A 13,887-nucleotide genomic window follows, 5' to 3' on the forward strand; every position below is an offset into this window, starting at 1 on the left:
TTTCGGGTAGATCTACATGTCCGTCGATGCAAGGATGTGTGAGAACGGGGGGCTTGTTTCGTGCGTGCGGTTTGGGCGCTGCAGGATGGGTGCAGCACCAGACCAGACGACTAGTAGACGGCACGTCCGTCCAAACCGCCCCGTGACGGACGGCCCTTTTGTCATCGCCCACGGCCAGGCAGGTCCCGCGCATGCATCTCGTAATGTCGATGTTTCATCGTTCCGCCAGCACTGTTCGACCCTTATGCATGGGGGTCTGCATGGCCGGGGCCGCCCCCCCCCCTGGTGGTCGTCGCCAGCCACCCATTTGTTTATGACAATGTCGTCAGGGCCACCACCTTGTGCGCCCCGTCTGCCCTGCCTGGCCTATCCGAACTTGGCAGGATGAAGCTTCTCTCTGCGCCTGGTGGACGGCAGGATCTGGGCGCGGGAGTGGCGAGTCTGTGCATGAAGTAAATAGCCCAAGGGTCCTGGGGTATCGGGGCCTACACTATAACGTACGTATGCGGGCCATCGACAAGCGTGAACTCCAACGCGCGCCAATATCAAACTGTTTCGTCTCGCATAGCTGCCGTAGCATTCAGTTCTTTTTCCCCCAGGCTGTAAAGGGGAAAGCGTCGGCCGCAGCCCGTCGAGCAAAGAAAGGCCCGACGTCGAGCCCAGCTCAGCCCAGTTGAGATCAGCCCAGGTCTATGAATGAATCGACAAAGGCCACCCGTCCCCCCCGCAAACCCCGGCCCGGCACTTGAAGACGGTGGGCCAACGGTTGAGCAACCGCATGTCATGACGGTATTGTTGCACCAAACAGCTTGCATTGCACACTTCACAATCGACCGGGCCCGCGCGGCTCCGTGGCCCCGGGCGCAACCGCACCCATGGACCATCCATCCATCCATCCAACCGACATGAATGCTGTGACACCGACACTGCCGCATGGCAGATTGTTTGCTGGTGTTGTGCTCTCAAGTTGTGTAACCGCCGCGCCACGAGTTATGCCGGGGTCTCGGAGGCGCTTCATCCGTGCTGTTGGGACTCTGCCTCCTGGGCGATGCCGTGCATAACCAAGCACATATGTGCTGCACACATGCAACTCCGCAGTCATCGTCTACTGATATGCAGGGGTTCCGGGTCGGGGCGGAGTTTGTGAGCAGGCGCGGGACGTCGGGCGTGGAGTTGGCTGCCGCCTGTTCTCGCTTATATACTGCAGAGCATGGTGATATAAAGAAACCAAGCCCTCGCCTACACGACCAGGCTGCCGGGGTCGAATCCAAGACACCCACCACGCTCACCCGAACGTCAACTGTCCGTCCGTGCAAACGCGTCAAAAGTCGCGATGCCTTCAGGACTGATTGCCACCCTGCTCAGCGGCGGAGACGTGCCGCTCGACCTCGCGACCAAGCCGCTGCCCCTGATGATCGCATCCGTCGTCGGCGTCCTCCTCATGCTGTACCTACGCGCGCGGCGAGCCATCACCAGCACGCAGCCGCCGCTGCTCAACCCCAAGAAGCCGTACGAGCTCACCGAGGGGCGCGCCAAGGACGAGTTTGCACGCAACTCGCGGCGAGTGCTGGAGAAGTGGTTCAGCGAGCACCCGGACAAGCCCGTGGCCGTCAACACCGACTTGGGCCGTATGACGGTCCTGCCGCCGGGCATGGCCGACGAGATTCGCAACGACAAGAGGCTGGACTTTGTGCAGCTGACACAACAGGTAAGTGTGTGTGTGTGTGCTTTCGACTCCTGGCTGGTGTGACGTATATGGTTGTTGCGTCAACAGAGTTATTTGTCACTGACGCAAGATAGACGTTCCACTCGCACCTCCCCGGGTTTGAGGGGTTTAGGGAAGGCTCACAAGATGGCGAGATTATCAGACGGACCATTCTTAGGGAGCTCACGCAGAATCTGTGTGCGTCACATAGCCTTCCTCCTGGTGCTCTGACTTGACCTTGGGCCCCTCTAACGCATCCACCCGTCTAGGCAACATCTCACAACCGCTGGCCGAGGAGGCGACTCTGGCGCTCAGAGATCTCTTGACGGATAGTCCCGGTGAGTGACCCTCTCTCATCTTGAGATGAGACCCTCCTTCACTTCTCTAACCGCAAGACGCAGAGTGGCAAACCGTCAACCTTCGCCACACAATCCTGCGCCTCGTCGCGCGCATGTCGTCGCGCGCCTTCCTCGGCGAGAAGCTCTGCCGCGACGAAGCCTGGCTCGAGGTGACGCGCGAGTACACCGTCACCGTCTTCACCGCGGCCACGGAGCTGCGCAAGTACCCCTACGCCGCGCGCTACGTGGCGCACTGGTTCCTGCGGAGCTGCGGCGACGCCCGCCGGCTCATCAAGCAGGCGCGCGGCGTCATCCAGCCCGTCATCGACGAGCGGCGGCGCGAGGCCCGCGACGCGAGGGCGCGCGGACAAGAGCCTGACGTGTACAACGACGCCATCGACTGGTTCGAGAGGGAGAAGACGACGAGCGGCGACTATGACGCGGCGGTTGTGCAGCTCGTGCTCTCCCTCGCGGCCATCCACACGACGACGGACCTCTTGTGCCAGACCTTGAGCGACATTGTTGAACATCCCGAGATCATCCAGCCCCTCCGCGACGAGGCGGTTGCGGTGCTGTCCAAGGAGGGCTGGCACAAGTCTGCGCTGTTCAAGATGACGCTGCTCGATGCCGTCCTCAAGGAGTCGCAACGCCTCAAACCCATCGGCCTGGGTACGTTTGTTTCCCCCGGAAGAGACCCCTTGAGAGACGACTTGCTTGGTTGACCGAGTGTAATAAACTGCTGACCCGACTCTAGTCTCGATGCGCCGCATGGCTCTCCAAGACATGACCCTCTCCGACGGCACCTTTGTCCCCCGCGGCCACTGCATCGGCGTCTCCTCGCACAACATGTGGACCGATGCGTCCGTGTACGCCGACCCGCGGGCGTGGAACCCCTACCGCTTCGTCGCCATGCGCGACAATCCCAAGAAGCGGCACCTGTCGCACCTCGTCGCCACGAGCCCCGAGCACCTCGCCTGGGGCCACGGCGCGCACGCCTGTCCGGGCCGCTTCTTCGCCGCCGAGGAGGCCAAGATTGCGCTGCTCAACATCCTCCTCAAGTACGACCTCGAGCTGCCGGCGGGCGTGGTGCCGAAGCCGTACGAGTATGGCATCGCCTTGTCCCACGATCCCTCCCTGAAGCTGCGCATCCGAAGACGGCAGGCGGAGATGGAGGTATGACACACAGCCGCCGCCGGGCGGTGACACGGGACGGGCGAGCCATGCAGGGTGACAATGGAGGGCACGCACTGCCACATGTTATGAGATTGCGGGCAGGCAGGCAGGCAGGGGGGCCATGTATCATGACTTTGCGACGACTATACTGGTTTTTGTTTTTTTTGTGAATTCGCTCATTACGGGGCGAGGGATGGCGGTAGCGAGTCTGTTCGGCAAAAGCGTAGCGTTCACATCGCGGCGAGACTATATTTCATCCCGCGTCTTCTCATTAGATGATGCACATCGCCGCCTCCTACTGCTCCAACAGCCCCGACTCATCACCCAACCACCTTGCCGTCTTTCCTGCGCAGGATCTTGCCCCCACGGGCACCCGTCATCTTGCCCTCGTCGACCGCCACCTCGCCGTTGACGAGGACGAACCTGATGCCGCGGCTCGGCACCTTGGGCTCCTCAAACGTCGCCATGTCCTTGACCGTCTGCGGGTCGAAGAGCACCAGGTCCGCCGCCGACCCCTCGGCCAGCAGGCCGCGGTGCGGATACACGCCCAGGCGCTTGGCGGGCCGCGATGTCATGTGGGCGATGACGTCCGGCAGGCTGAGCAGGCCGAGGTCGCGCGAGTAATGGCCTATAGTGAAAAAGGCATCGTCAGTTTATTCGACTCAAAACAACATAACAAAAACGCAATCAAGTGTGGGATTCCATGTCTCTCACCCAGGTATCGCGTAAAGGTGCCGTACGCGCGCGGGTGCAGCGTCTTGCCGTGGAGGATGGCGTCGCTGCCCGCCATGTGCACGCGGTGCTGCATCATGTGCTGGACATTCTCCTCGTTGCCAATGTGCATGAGGCAGCTCGTCGCCAGGCGCTCCTTGCGCAGGATCTCGAAGAAGATGTCAATGGCCGGCCGGCCGACGGCGCGCGCAACCTCGCCGACGCGGCGGCCGGACCAGGACGCGATGCTGGGGTCGTTTGCCGAGCCAATCTACCGTCAGAGGATGGTCAGTTTACAACAACGCTCTACTTGCACACATTCTGACGTAGTCTTGTGTGATAGATGTTCATGTTCTGACGCACTTGAATCTCGTCCCAGTTGGTAGGGATGCCGTGGCCTCCGTCGCAGCCCTTGACCTCGACGGCGATGCGAATCTCCTCGCGAGTAGCCGCATCCTCGAGGCGTTTCAGCGTCTCGGCCGGTCCTCCCGACGAGGCCCAGCTCGGCAACAGAGCCGCGAGGGTCGTGCACCCCGGCAGGTAAGGGTACGTGTCGAGCGTGACGTCGACGCCCTTGGCGAGGGTCTCGTCCACCATGGCGACGAGCTCGGGGGCGCGGCCCTTGTTTTCGGAAAAGTTGAGGGTCGCGTGCGTGAGGTCTGGCGGCCGCGTCAGTCAGGACGAGTTCGTTTTGTCAGAGCTCTATGTAGTCCAGTCCAGGGGGGGACATTTGTGCGTGCTGCGGATGCAAGACTTACGGACCGGGCAGCCTGTTGTCTGGCCCAGCTCGAGCATCTCCGCGTAGCTCTCGATGGCCTTGAAGCCGTAGCTGCGGTGGTGCGGCGCGTAAAAGGCACCGGGGTACTCGTCTGCCAGGACCTTGCAGAGGACCGCCAGCTCAGACGTGGACGCATACATGCCAGGGGTATACGTCAGGCCGCTGATGAGGGTGGTTTCACACGATAGTAGCCGTGTTAGAATCGCGCCTTCTCTCGGGACGTGTCACAGTTGGAGCTCGCTCACCTCGACATGCCCACGGCGCCCTGGTCCATGGCCTCGCGCAGCAGCTTGACCTGGTCGTCAATCTCGTGCGGCTCGGCCCTCGTGTCGTACGGCCCGCAGGCGAGCAGCCGCAGGTTGCCCTGGGGCACGAGCGCCGCCACGTTGGTCGCGGTGCGGTTGCGCTCGAGGCAGTCGAGATACTCGCCCAGCGTCCGCCAGGCGAACATGCCCACGTCCCGGAGCGGCGCGGCGGCGCACTCGTCGTCGGATGGGTTGCCGTTCCAGCCGGCGATCTGGTCCCGTATGGCGCGCATCTGCTCCTCGCTGCGCACGGGGGCGTACGAGATGCCATCCTGGCCGACGACTTCGGTCTGTTTGCGTTGACGGCAACGACGGAGCGTTGTTTGCTCTCGTTAGTCCTTGACTCCTTGATTGACCCCTTTACATGTACGTCTGGGGAGTCGAGAGTCGTTGAGACGCTCGCTCGGCGAACGGGGGCAACGCACCGTGCATCCCTGGGTGATCTTGGCCTCGTGCTCCGGGTGCGTCAGCAGGTACAGGTCCGAGTGGGCGTGCATGTCGATGAAACCCGGCGACAGCACATGGCCGCTCGCATCGATGCGCCGGGCCGGACCGGCATTGGCGTCGACGGACCCCGGAGCCCCGATCCGGGTCACGATGCCGCCGGACACGAGCACGTCGGCGACCCGCGGCTCAGCGGCCTCATCGCCGCTGATAACGATGGCGGATGCGAAGAGGATATCAGACGCCATTATCTTTTTTTTCTTTTGTCTTCTCACGCCCAGCTGTCGTGAGTGTGAGATTGATGTTCTGCGGCCCCGGGATGAGAAGCGGGCTGTCGACCGCCCATGCCAGTCGGGAGAGGAATCCCGCCGCCGTCCCCCCCGTTGCCCCAGCCTAGACCCCACGCACTGGAGTGGTGGTTCGGCGATGATCGATCCTGTATGGGTCCGTGGGGGCTGGGACAAGCCTCAAGTGCCACCGCGACGATGCCCTGGCGCGAGACTGGCTCCTACGTGGGGGGTAGCTAGCTAGCTTCAGTCAATAAGGTATTACGCAGCGTCGTCACCGGCTCTTTGACGCTTCACGCGAGCATTTACTAAGTTACGTTGGTCTTTAATTTATAATTCATGTCGGCGACAGCCGCAACCCATTGAATGTTGTGAGCCAAATCAAGCATCAGGGGCCGCCCCCCTATGAGCGATGCGCCTCCTGTAGCCGGCGTTTCGCCCCCAAGTCCTGGACTCAACCCCCTAGTTACTTCCCCGCCCGATCCATAGCCATGAGTTGGTGCGCCGTTCATGACCGACGAAGCAAAGCCCACCATCTTTCAGTGCAATCATCTGTCGACCTAGACGTACGGCCGGAGAACCTCCTGCGTGTGTTCCCAGATTCTCGTCTGCGCCTTCTCCCGCAGCTGTCGCAACGCTTTTGCATTCGTACTACTGTCGCACTTGTAGTTGACGAGGAACAGCCCATTCTCTGGCTTCTCCCGCGTGTTGACGCCCGCTCCGCCCTTCCACGCCACCCCACGGCCGCCAAAGGCCGCGCTCGTACACTGAAACAGATGCCTCTGCCCAGACTCGTCGTCGCTGATACTGAACAGCGCAATCAGAGGTTCGAGGACGAGCCAGATGAGCCAAGCGAGAATCGAATTCGGCTCTGAGCCCCTCCGCACGTTGCCCGTGTTGACCCACCCGGGCCAGGAGTGAAGAAACGTCACGTCGGGGTTCGCGCCGGCCAGCGTCTCCATCGCCATCGTGTTCATCGCCGTGTACTGCATCTGGGCCTTGACGGCGCCAAAGTTCCCGGGCTTCTTCAGGCCCAGGTCCTCCACGTCGACGACGCTCGCCCGTTCCAGGCCGCCGCCCAGGACGCTGACGACCCGCGGGGCTTCCGCTCGTCCGAGGAGGGGCAGCAGAAGCTGAACGAACAGCACCCGGCAGTAGTACTCGAGGCTCTGGGCGACCTCCAGGCCCTCTACCGTTTCCTTGCGGGGGCCGAACGGCGCGTACCCGGTGGTGAGGAAGAGCAAGTCGACGTGTGATTCTTGGCTCTTGATCATGTTGCAGATGCGCTTGGCTTCCGCGAGGAGCGACACCTCGCCCTCGGTCCAAATGACCTTTGCCTTGGGGTTGACGGTCTGCAGTTCCTGGATGAACAGACGCGCGCGCTCTTCAGCGCTTCTGCGCCCGATGAGGTAGATCCTCGTGCTCGCGCCCGTGGCGACGAGGGACTTGATGGTGAGTTTCCCGATGCCTGACGTTCCGCCGACGAAGACGGCCACGCGTGGGGCCGTCGCATCGTTGATGAGCGCATTGGAAGCTTGTATGTCTTTGAAAGACACCATTGTGCGTACTGTTACCCTTGGTGTTTATGGGTCAATCATTAACGCTTGGGGGTGCATCATAGCATATGCATCGTCACGCAAATGGAAGCATTCATCATGATGCAAGAAAAAGGAGCTCTTGATGTGCGAGGCGCTGTTTCCGCTGACGACGGGGAACGTGGCGTTTCCTAATGCTCTCTGGAATGGCGTTGGGCTTCGGGCTCCCGGGGGTTTACAAAACGCCGCCAACAAAACCATCGCCACGCATTGCACGGTCCGTTCGTCTGGACAAGTCCGAATTCCGGACAGCGATGCGCTGAACCACGTCAGTCACAAGGCAGAGATTGACACTCGCTGAGGCTGTGCTTTGATTCCAATGCGCACGTTATGCAAGCCTCCTGCCTCGCAACAACTCTGACTTCAACGGTTGCAACGGCGCAATGTGAGTACCCTGCACCAACACAATACACGGAGACATGAACCATTCGTTACTGCAGGTGCAGATGTGCTTGTCACTACGGTCAGTCGTGAGGACGACGCGCACCTACCATTGAAGAAGGACTAGTTCCAAGGCTCTCTCTCTTAAAGTTTCCAGGCACATACTTTGTGCAACGCAATCATAGACACGAAAAGAAGCGTGTAGAGTTCTGCGACATTGAAGACGCAGCTCCTCCAGTGAAGAAAACGTAAAAACTGTGAAAGAAGAATTATCATTCCCAATACCTCACTGATGCTGATAAGAATCGTCTCATATGACGCGTGTCGAACGACTGCGCATATAAACTGTCAGCTGCTGTGCAACTCTTGTCGTCTCTTTTTTCAGTCCGCATAATCTGCCACCCTTTTGGCATTTTCTCGGCCTCGCAAGCGACGACGACCAGGTCGAGTCTGGACTATGCATATCTCACCACATATTCGTGGACCCCTCCGCGAGGGAGCCCGCACGCCGCGATACGTGCGACTGTCGAAGCATGCTGGGATCGAGGCTGTTTTTGGCTCTTTATATAAGACTCTGGGATGCCGTCGAGGGCCTTCGGTTCAGAATCCAGATCAACGGGCTAACTCTTTGTATCAACCAAGCATAGCCGAGAGACTATTTTTTTTTTCTCTTTCTTCACATCTTACAAGGAGCGAAAGGCTTCCCAGCAAACTCCCCCATCGATCCAGTATGCGGCGCCTATTGCTCATCATAACCCTCTGGGCGGCCTCTTGTCTGGCAGCACCAGCAGGCCAGACCCCGAAAGCCATATCGCCCGATTCGCAACACCTGGCATCCAGGGGCACCAACCCCAAATCTCACGTCGGGACCCTCGATGCACGGCACGCATCGTCTCCTGACAGCGCCCCCAAGGTCGACCCGGCGGATCTCCCGAGGGCGGCATCGTCCCGGCGAGTTCCACGTTGGACACCCGAGGACTGGCCCCCGAAACCGTCCTGGGCTTGGAGACGGGGTAGCACCGCCCTTCCCAGACGACAAGTTCCTCCGTCCAGATGTTTTGCTATGTGGCCTCGGACTACCGAGAACGAGGAGGACGAGGCCACGCCTGATTGTCGCAACACGTTGTCGGGTCGAGACGTAAACTTGGAGCCCGGGTTGCCGAACGAACAATTCGACGACACTTCTCCAGTACGACGTCTCGACTCGCGCGGCACCAACCCCAAGGCGGCCGCACCCAACTCCCACCTCGTGTTGCCTCGCGACACCAATCCCAAGAGGTCGCCGGCCACCTCCCTCGCCGCATCGGCCACGGGAAGCGATCGCAAGTCCAAGTCACACACCACGCTACCCCTCGTCGACGAGTCGTCGTCCCCAGAGTTCACATCACCGCAGGGGTCCGATCTCGAACTCGCGTCGCCCGAGTCCGATGTCCTCTTCTCACGAGGCACCACCCATGGCGCCCGACCCGAACCGCCCGAACAACCGATGGACAGCGACGCCGCGGCATCTCTCCTCCGCGCACGAGACACCAACCCCGAGGCGTCTTCATCACCCAACTCCCATCTCCTGTCGTCTCGCGATACCGACCCCGAAACGGCATCGGCCAGCTCCCCAGCCATGTCGGCCCGGGGCACCGAGCCCAAGCCCAAGCCCAAGTTCCCCGGGGCGGTGTATTTCAAAGGCGGCATTGCAGGAATCAAGAGATCGCAGCGGGTCAAGAACGAAAAGGATGGTCCCACGTCCCTGGTCTGGCATGGGCGTTACTCAGCCTGACACCACATACTTGTAGGCCGCATCTTATAGATGCACACCTGCGCTCACTTCGTTATGCGGGTACGGCATGGTGGCCAACTACTAGGTAGTGCAGCTCACCTACAAAGCTCGACAACGTACAGTGCGCCCATGTCTGAAAGCCAACCGTCGGTTATGGGTTTCCACATGTTTACAAGGTTTGGGAGTGCTTCTTAAGAACGTCCAGTCATGGTAGACCCTGACTAGTACGTGCGGAACGGTGGGTACATCCTTGTTTGTCCAAGCTTCGTGAACACTGGGCAAGATGATGATGTTGAGACACATTCAGATGGTGTCCTCTTCTGTCAAGTACAACGGCGGGTCAGACGGCACATGAGCATGCTTGGGGGGAAGGCTGCCCCTTGCCAACTTGGGCGTGGGGCAATACACTATGCGATAGCTGAATCACGAGGAATTAAATAGTCTTCTGTCCTTTATCCAAGTTCGATTTGTGACGCGAACTGGTGTAGGGCACGGGTACAGCAATACTGTATGGGTTTACTAATGTTCACCGGTAGCGTCAGAAACCCACGAGGATTCAGGAGATTCGCGTTCACAGGCCCGCCGCCCTCGCCAGGTTCTTCAGGCCCGCTCTCTTCATCCTCGCCGCATCCACGCGGACCACATCCCGCGGGAACCAAGCGTCCAGCTTGCCCCCAGGTCGCCCCGAGCCTGGCTGCAATACCTCCTCCTCCATGCCCAGCATCATGACACCCGCGGCGGTGCCGCATAGCCACGCCCAGACCATGCCCTCGCCGTTGAAGCCGGCCGCGATCCACTCCCCAGCATCCTTCCCCTTATCCTTCCCACTGCTATCGGGGAGGCGGCCCACAAGCGGCATCATGTCGCCCGTGAAGCCCATGATGCCCGTCCAGACCTTGTCCGTGCTCCCACCGGCGCCCCATTGCGGTTCGAATACCGTCGCCATGCTGCCGCGAATGTGCATGACGGGGAGCGCGTCGACGCGGCTGTCGTCCCAGACGCCAACCTGGTCGAGCCCCTGCTCACGACTGTTGAAAAACCCACCCCCGGCCATGACGTCCCCCGGCTCTCCCGTCGTGGGGTCTGGGGGTCGCTGCGTGACGTAGTCGAATCCCGGGCTGGAGATGACGGACCAGGAGCGTTTCCCGTCGCAGCGGGGGAAGGAAGCGCCGGGTCGTTGCGCCGTCATGTGTCCCAGCACGCCGGTGAGACGGCCACGCAACGACGGAACAAGGCGCGACGCGAAGCCGTTTGTCGCGTGTAGGACGTGGCGGGCATGTATGACGCCACGGGGGGTTTGTACCTGGTAAGGATACGACGGATCCGAGCCTGTCCTGGACACGGTCTCGGCAGGCGTGTGCGTCTCGATGGACAGGCTGGCATGGTTGGCGAGCAGGTCGTTCCAGACGCCGGTGACAAGACGGGACGGCCAGAGGGCGCCGGCTCTATACGACAAGGCGCCCACGACCATGTCGTTGACGCCAATCTGACTAGTCAGTATCTGTGCTTTTCTACTCTGGTACATGAATATGAACATGGACATGAGCATGGGGTCACTCACATGCGTCTTGGCCTGCTCACGGTCGAGCACCTGCACGTCGACCTCTGGCATCCACTCCTTGAGCGCCTCGACCTCCTTGACGGCCTCGTCAAAGTCCTCTTGCTGGAGAAACAGATCCACAGTCTCCATCTCCCTCACTTCAGCCAGTGGATGATCCCGTCCGACCTCGAGGAGAGTCGGCAGGTGCCTCATCTGGAAGCGCACAACGTCTCTCGCCCGCTCGGCGCCGAGCCTACAGCGCATGCGCGCAAATTCGGCGCTGGGGGAGCACTTGATGTGCCCGCCGTTGCGGCCCGTGGCGCCGCTGCACAGCTGGCGGGCCTCGAGAACGACGACACGCGGCGGCGAAGAAGATGAAGAGGACGAAGAAGACGCGGACGCTGACGCAGAAACCTCAAGGAAGGACTTGGCTGCGGCCGCGGCGGTGATGCCGCTCCCGATGATGACCAGGTCGGCGTCCCGCGGCAGCGTCCCGCTCTGCATGTCGGCCAGGGTCGGGTACGGCGGATCGACGAGCCAGTACGGGGACGTCGGGTGCGGCACCGGCAGGCCCGGGTCTGCGGATGCGCGGGCGAGGAGCGCGTTGTACTTGGAGACGAGGGCGGTGACGGCCTTGGCCACGTCTGAGGCGGCGAGGAGGCCGTCGCCGACGAGGGACACGACGGCGCCCATTGCGAAGTGTGGTCGCGGTGGCGGCAGCAGGATGTGTGTGAGTGGTGATATATGTGACCGGAAGTTGGGTACCTGGTCGGTTGCATGGGATATGCTCACGGCGTCATTGCTGTTAGATAGATAGCAGTGGCAGGAAGAAGGGGGTTGGGAGGAAAGAAGAAAGAGGTCGTCATGGGCGTCGTCGACTTGCCCAATCGAGACTGGCGGAAGTACTTGATAGGTAAAACCACCACGTACACCAGCCACTTACACCAAACAGGACCATCACCATCACCCTCACTCTCCCCAACGCACCACCACCACCACAACACACAACAAGTGCACACGTCTTGATCATCGGCACCATCCCATACATACCATACCCATACCATTCATCTCATCTACACGTACCACACTCACATGCCCGCCCCCAGCGTGTACCCACCGTCTACCACCACCGTCTGCCCGTTCAGGTACGTGCACCCCACGACGAAGAGCACCGCCTGCGCCATGTCGCGCTCGTCGCCGGGCCGCCCCGCGGGCACGTCCTCGCCGTGGCTCCGCGCAAAGTGCACGTCGCCCAGCTCGCTCTTCTGGTCGCCGCCGCTCTCCCCGGCCGTCATCTCGCTGGGGAAGACGCCCGGCGCGATGCCGTTGACGCGAATCTTGAGCCTGCTGGCGCCCGTCGTGCGCTCCTCCTCCTCCGCCGCCGCCGCCCCGTTGTTCCCCCCCTGATCACCATACCCCTTCGTCTTCTTCTTCCTTTCCTCGCGCACGCCCACGCCCTTCTTCTCCCCTCCACCGCCCACAATCTCCGCCGCCAGCATGCGCGTCAGGTGCACCGCCGCCGCCTTGCTCGCGTTGTAGGCAAAGTGGCGCTGCGAGTGCTTGATGAGGCCCGAGACGCTCGACACGTTGACCACGGCGGCGGACCATCCCACGCGCCGCTCGCCCGCGCGCTGCAGCTGCGGCGCAAACGCCGCCGTCACGAAGAAGCCGCTTGTCACGTTTGTGTTGTACGTGGCGTTCCAGTCGTCAAAGGTGCTGTGCGAGGCCTCGAACAGGCTGCGCCGCACGTCGTCGGCGCTCTCGTTGGCGTCGGTCTCGACCTTTGCGCTCGCCACGCCCGCGTTGTTGACGAGCACGTCGAGCGCCACCTCTTGTTCCTCTTCTTCTTCTTCCTCCCCCCCATCCTCCTTCTTCTTCCCCTTGTTTCCTCCGTCGTGTTGTTGCCGCCGCTCGTGCGCCAGAAACGACTCGTGCAGTGCCCGCACCCCTTCCTGGCTTGACACGTCGCCCGCCAGCGCCACGATCCGGCCCGGCATCGACGGCGCGTTGTGCGTCTCCACGACGCGGTCCAGCTTGGACGTCGTCCGCCCGACAATGTACACCTTGGCACCATTCCAGGCCAGTGTCTGCGCGATCATGAGGCCGATGCCCGACCCGCCCCCTGCGGAAGACGTCAATATCACATCATCATCATCATCATCATCACATGGCGGAAAAGAGAAGAAGCGCGTACCCGTCACGAGCGCAACCTTGCCCGACAGGTGAAACAGGTTGCCCCGGGTGAGATGGCTGCTTCTGTCGTCCGACATGGTGCGGGCGCTGTTGCTTGTGTCGTGGCCGGCCCCTGCAAGCTGTGGCTGCCACTGCCGTCTCGTCGACGCCGGTGAATATAACTATATTGTACAATATATACTGTAGTCGTCGAGACTCTGTCAGGACAATGTAGATGTTGCTGGGACAATCGTAATGCTGTCGGGGCAATGGCGTCGATTCGATCACACATGTCCGCTGACAGGCAGCTTCGTCGCGTCCACAGCAAGTCTATTTAAATTCCCAAGTCCGTCGTCGCTTCTCTGCAACGGCGTCATGCATCCGTCTCCCTACCGCCGCATCTCGATCCGTGGCGGCAGTGTGAGGTCACTGGCCCCGATCATCGCGCCACATGCCCGGATCAAACCGTCCGCCCCCCTTCCTTCGGCCTTCGACGCTGAGATCTGGGGCCTTCGGCCGAGGAATATGACAGAACAGCGACGGGCGCACATCAACGCACCCGCATCCGTGACAGATAATACATCATGTTGTTCCTATTCATGTACACGGGGCGCGTCCATTATAGGGCGCCTTGTAGGCAATGATCGCGATCGCTTCGGCTACAGACAGAGATGCATGTCTACG

General features: G+C 61.1%; 6 protein-coding genes across 6 annotated transcripts; 2 read left to right on the top strand and 4 right to left on the bottom strand.

Moving 5' to 3' along the window:
* Positions 1-763: 763 nt before the first annotated feature.
* Positions 764-3,463, top strand: JDV02_008104 (uncharacterized protein). Its single transcript, XM_047989669.1, has 5 exons — positions 764-1,708; positions 1,801-1,903; positions 1,975-2,043; positions 2,107-2,712; positions 2,798-3,463. The coding sequence occupies exons 1-5, from the start codon at positions 1,334-1,336 to the stop codon at positions 3,220-3,222; spliced, it is 1,578 nt and encodes a 525-aa protein (XP_047845674.1). The 5' UTR covers positions 764-1,333; the 3' UTR covers positions 3,223-3,463.
* Positions 3,389-5,802, bottom strand: JDV02_008105 (uncharacterized protein). Its single transcript, XM_047989670.1, has 6 exons — positions 5,436-5,802; positions 4,951-5,300; positions 4,686-4,867; positions 4,291-4,586; positions 3,931-4,198; positions 3,389-3,844 (listed from the first exon to the last, which is right to left on the bottom strand). Exons 1-6 carry the CDS (start codon positions 5,700-5,702, stop codon positions 3,537-3,539), a joined length of 1,671 nt encoding a protein of 556 aa, XP_047845675.1. The 5' UTR covers positions 5,703-5,802; the 3' UTR covers positions 3,389-3,536.
* A 499-nt stretch (positions 5,803-6,301) lies between these two features.
* JDV02_008106 (uncharacterized protein) lies at positions 6,302-7,300 on the bottom strand (the record flags this gene model as incomplete). Its single annotated transcript, XM_047989671.1, has 1 exon — positions 6,302-7,300. One exon carries the CDS (start codon positions 7,298-7,300, stop codon positions 6,302-6,304), a length of 999 nt encoding a protein of 332 aa, XP_047845676.1.
* A 1,051-nt stretch (positions 7,301-8,351) lies between these two features.
* Positions 8,352-9,921, top strand: JDV02_008107 (uncharacterized protein). The gene is made up of 2 exons (XM_047989672.1): positions 8,352-9,729; positions 9,799-9,921. Exon 1 carries the CDS (start codon positions 8,448-8,450, stop codon positions 9,489-9,491), a length of 1,044 nt encoding a protein of 347 aa, XP_047845677.1. The 5' UTR covers positions 8,352-8,447; the 3' UTR covers positions 9,492-9,729; positions 9,799-9,921.
* Positions 9,922-10,062: 141 nt separating this feature from the next.
* JDV02_008108 (uncharacterized protein) lies at positions 10,063-11,724 on the bottom strand (the record flags this gene model as incomplete). The annotated part of the gene is made up of 2 exons (XM_047989673.1): positions 10,063-10,977; positions 11,053-11,724. 2 exons carry the CDS (start codon positions 11,722-11,724, stop codon positions 10,063-10,065), a joined length of 1,587 nt encoding a protein of 528 aa, XP_047845678.1.
* A 395-nt stretch (positions 11,725-12,119) lies between these two features.
* Positions 12,120-13,301, bottom strand: JDV02_008109 (uncharacterized protein; the record flags this gene model as incomplete). Its single annotated transcript, XM_047989674.1, has 2 exons — positions 12,120-13,153; positions 13,226-13,301. The coding sequence occupies 2 exons, from the start codon at positions 13,299-13,301 to the stop codon at positions 12,120-12,122; spliced, it is 1,110 nt and encodes a 369-aa protein (XP_047845679.1).
* Positions 13,302-13,887: the final 586 nt, after the last annotated feature.

This window comes from Purpureocillium takamizusanense, chromosome 8 (assembly GCF_022605165.1).
Source record: "Purpureocillium takamizusanense chromosome 8, complete sequence".
Lineage (NCBI taxonomy): Eukaryota > Fungi > Ascomycota > Sordariomycetes > Hypocreales > Ophiocordycipitaceae > Purpureocillium > Purpureocillium takamizusanense.

Bases quoted from the DNA above. Each gene is read 5' to 3' on its own strand.
- JDV02_008104 (XM_047989669.1), top strand. From the start codon at position 1,334: ATGCCTTCAGGACTGATTGCCACCCTGCTCAGCGGCGGAGACGTGCCG. The intron at 1,904-1,974 runs GTGCGTCACATA...CCACCCGTCTAG, and splicing joins GGAGCTCACGCAGAATCTGT to GCAACATCTCACAACCGCTG. The intron at 2,713-2,797 runs GTACGTTTGTTT...ACCCGACTCTAG, and splicing joins CCTCAAACCCATCGGCCTGG to TCTCGATGCGCCGCATGGCT.
- JDV02_008105 (XM_047989670.1), bottom strand. From the start codon at position 5,702: ATGGCGTCTGATATCCTCTTCGCATCCGCCATCGTTATCAGCGGCGAT. The intron at 5,301-5,435 runs GTGCGTTGCCCC...CAACGCAAACAG, and splicing joins AGATCACCCAGGGATGCACG to ACCGAAGTCGTCGGCCAGGA. The intron at 4,868-4,950 runs GTGAGCGAGCTC...CACCCTCATCAG, and splicing joins GGCGCCGTGGGCATGTCGAG to CGGCCTGACGTATACCCCTG.
- JDV02_008107 (XM_047989672.1), top strand. From the start codon at position 8,448: ATGCGGCGCCTATTGCTCATCATAACCCTCTGGGCGGCCTCTTGTCTG.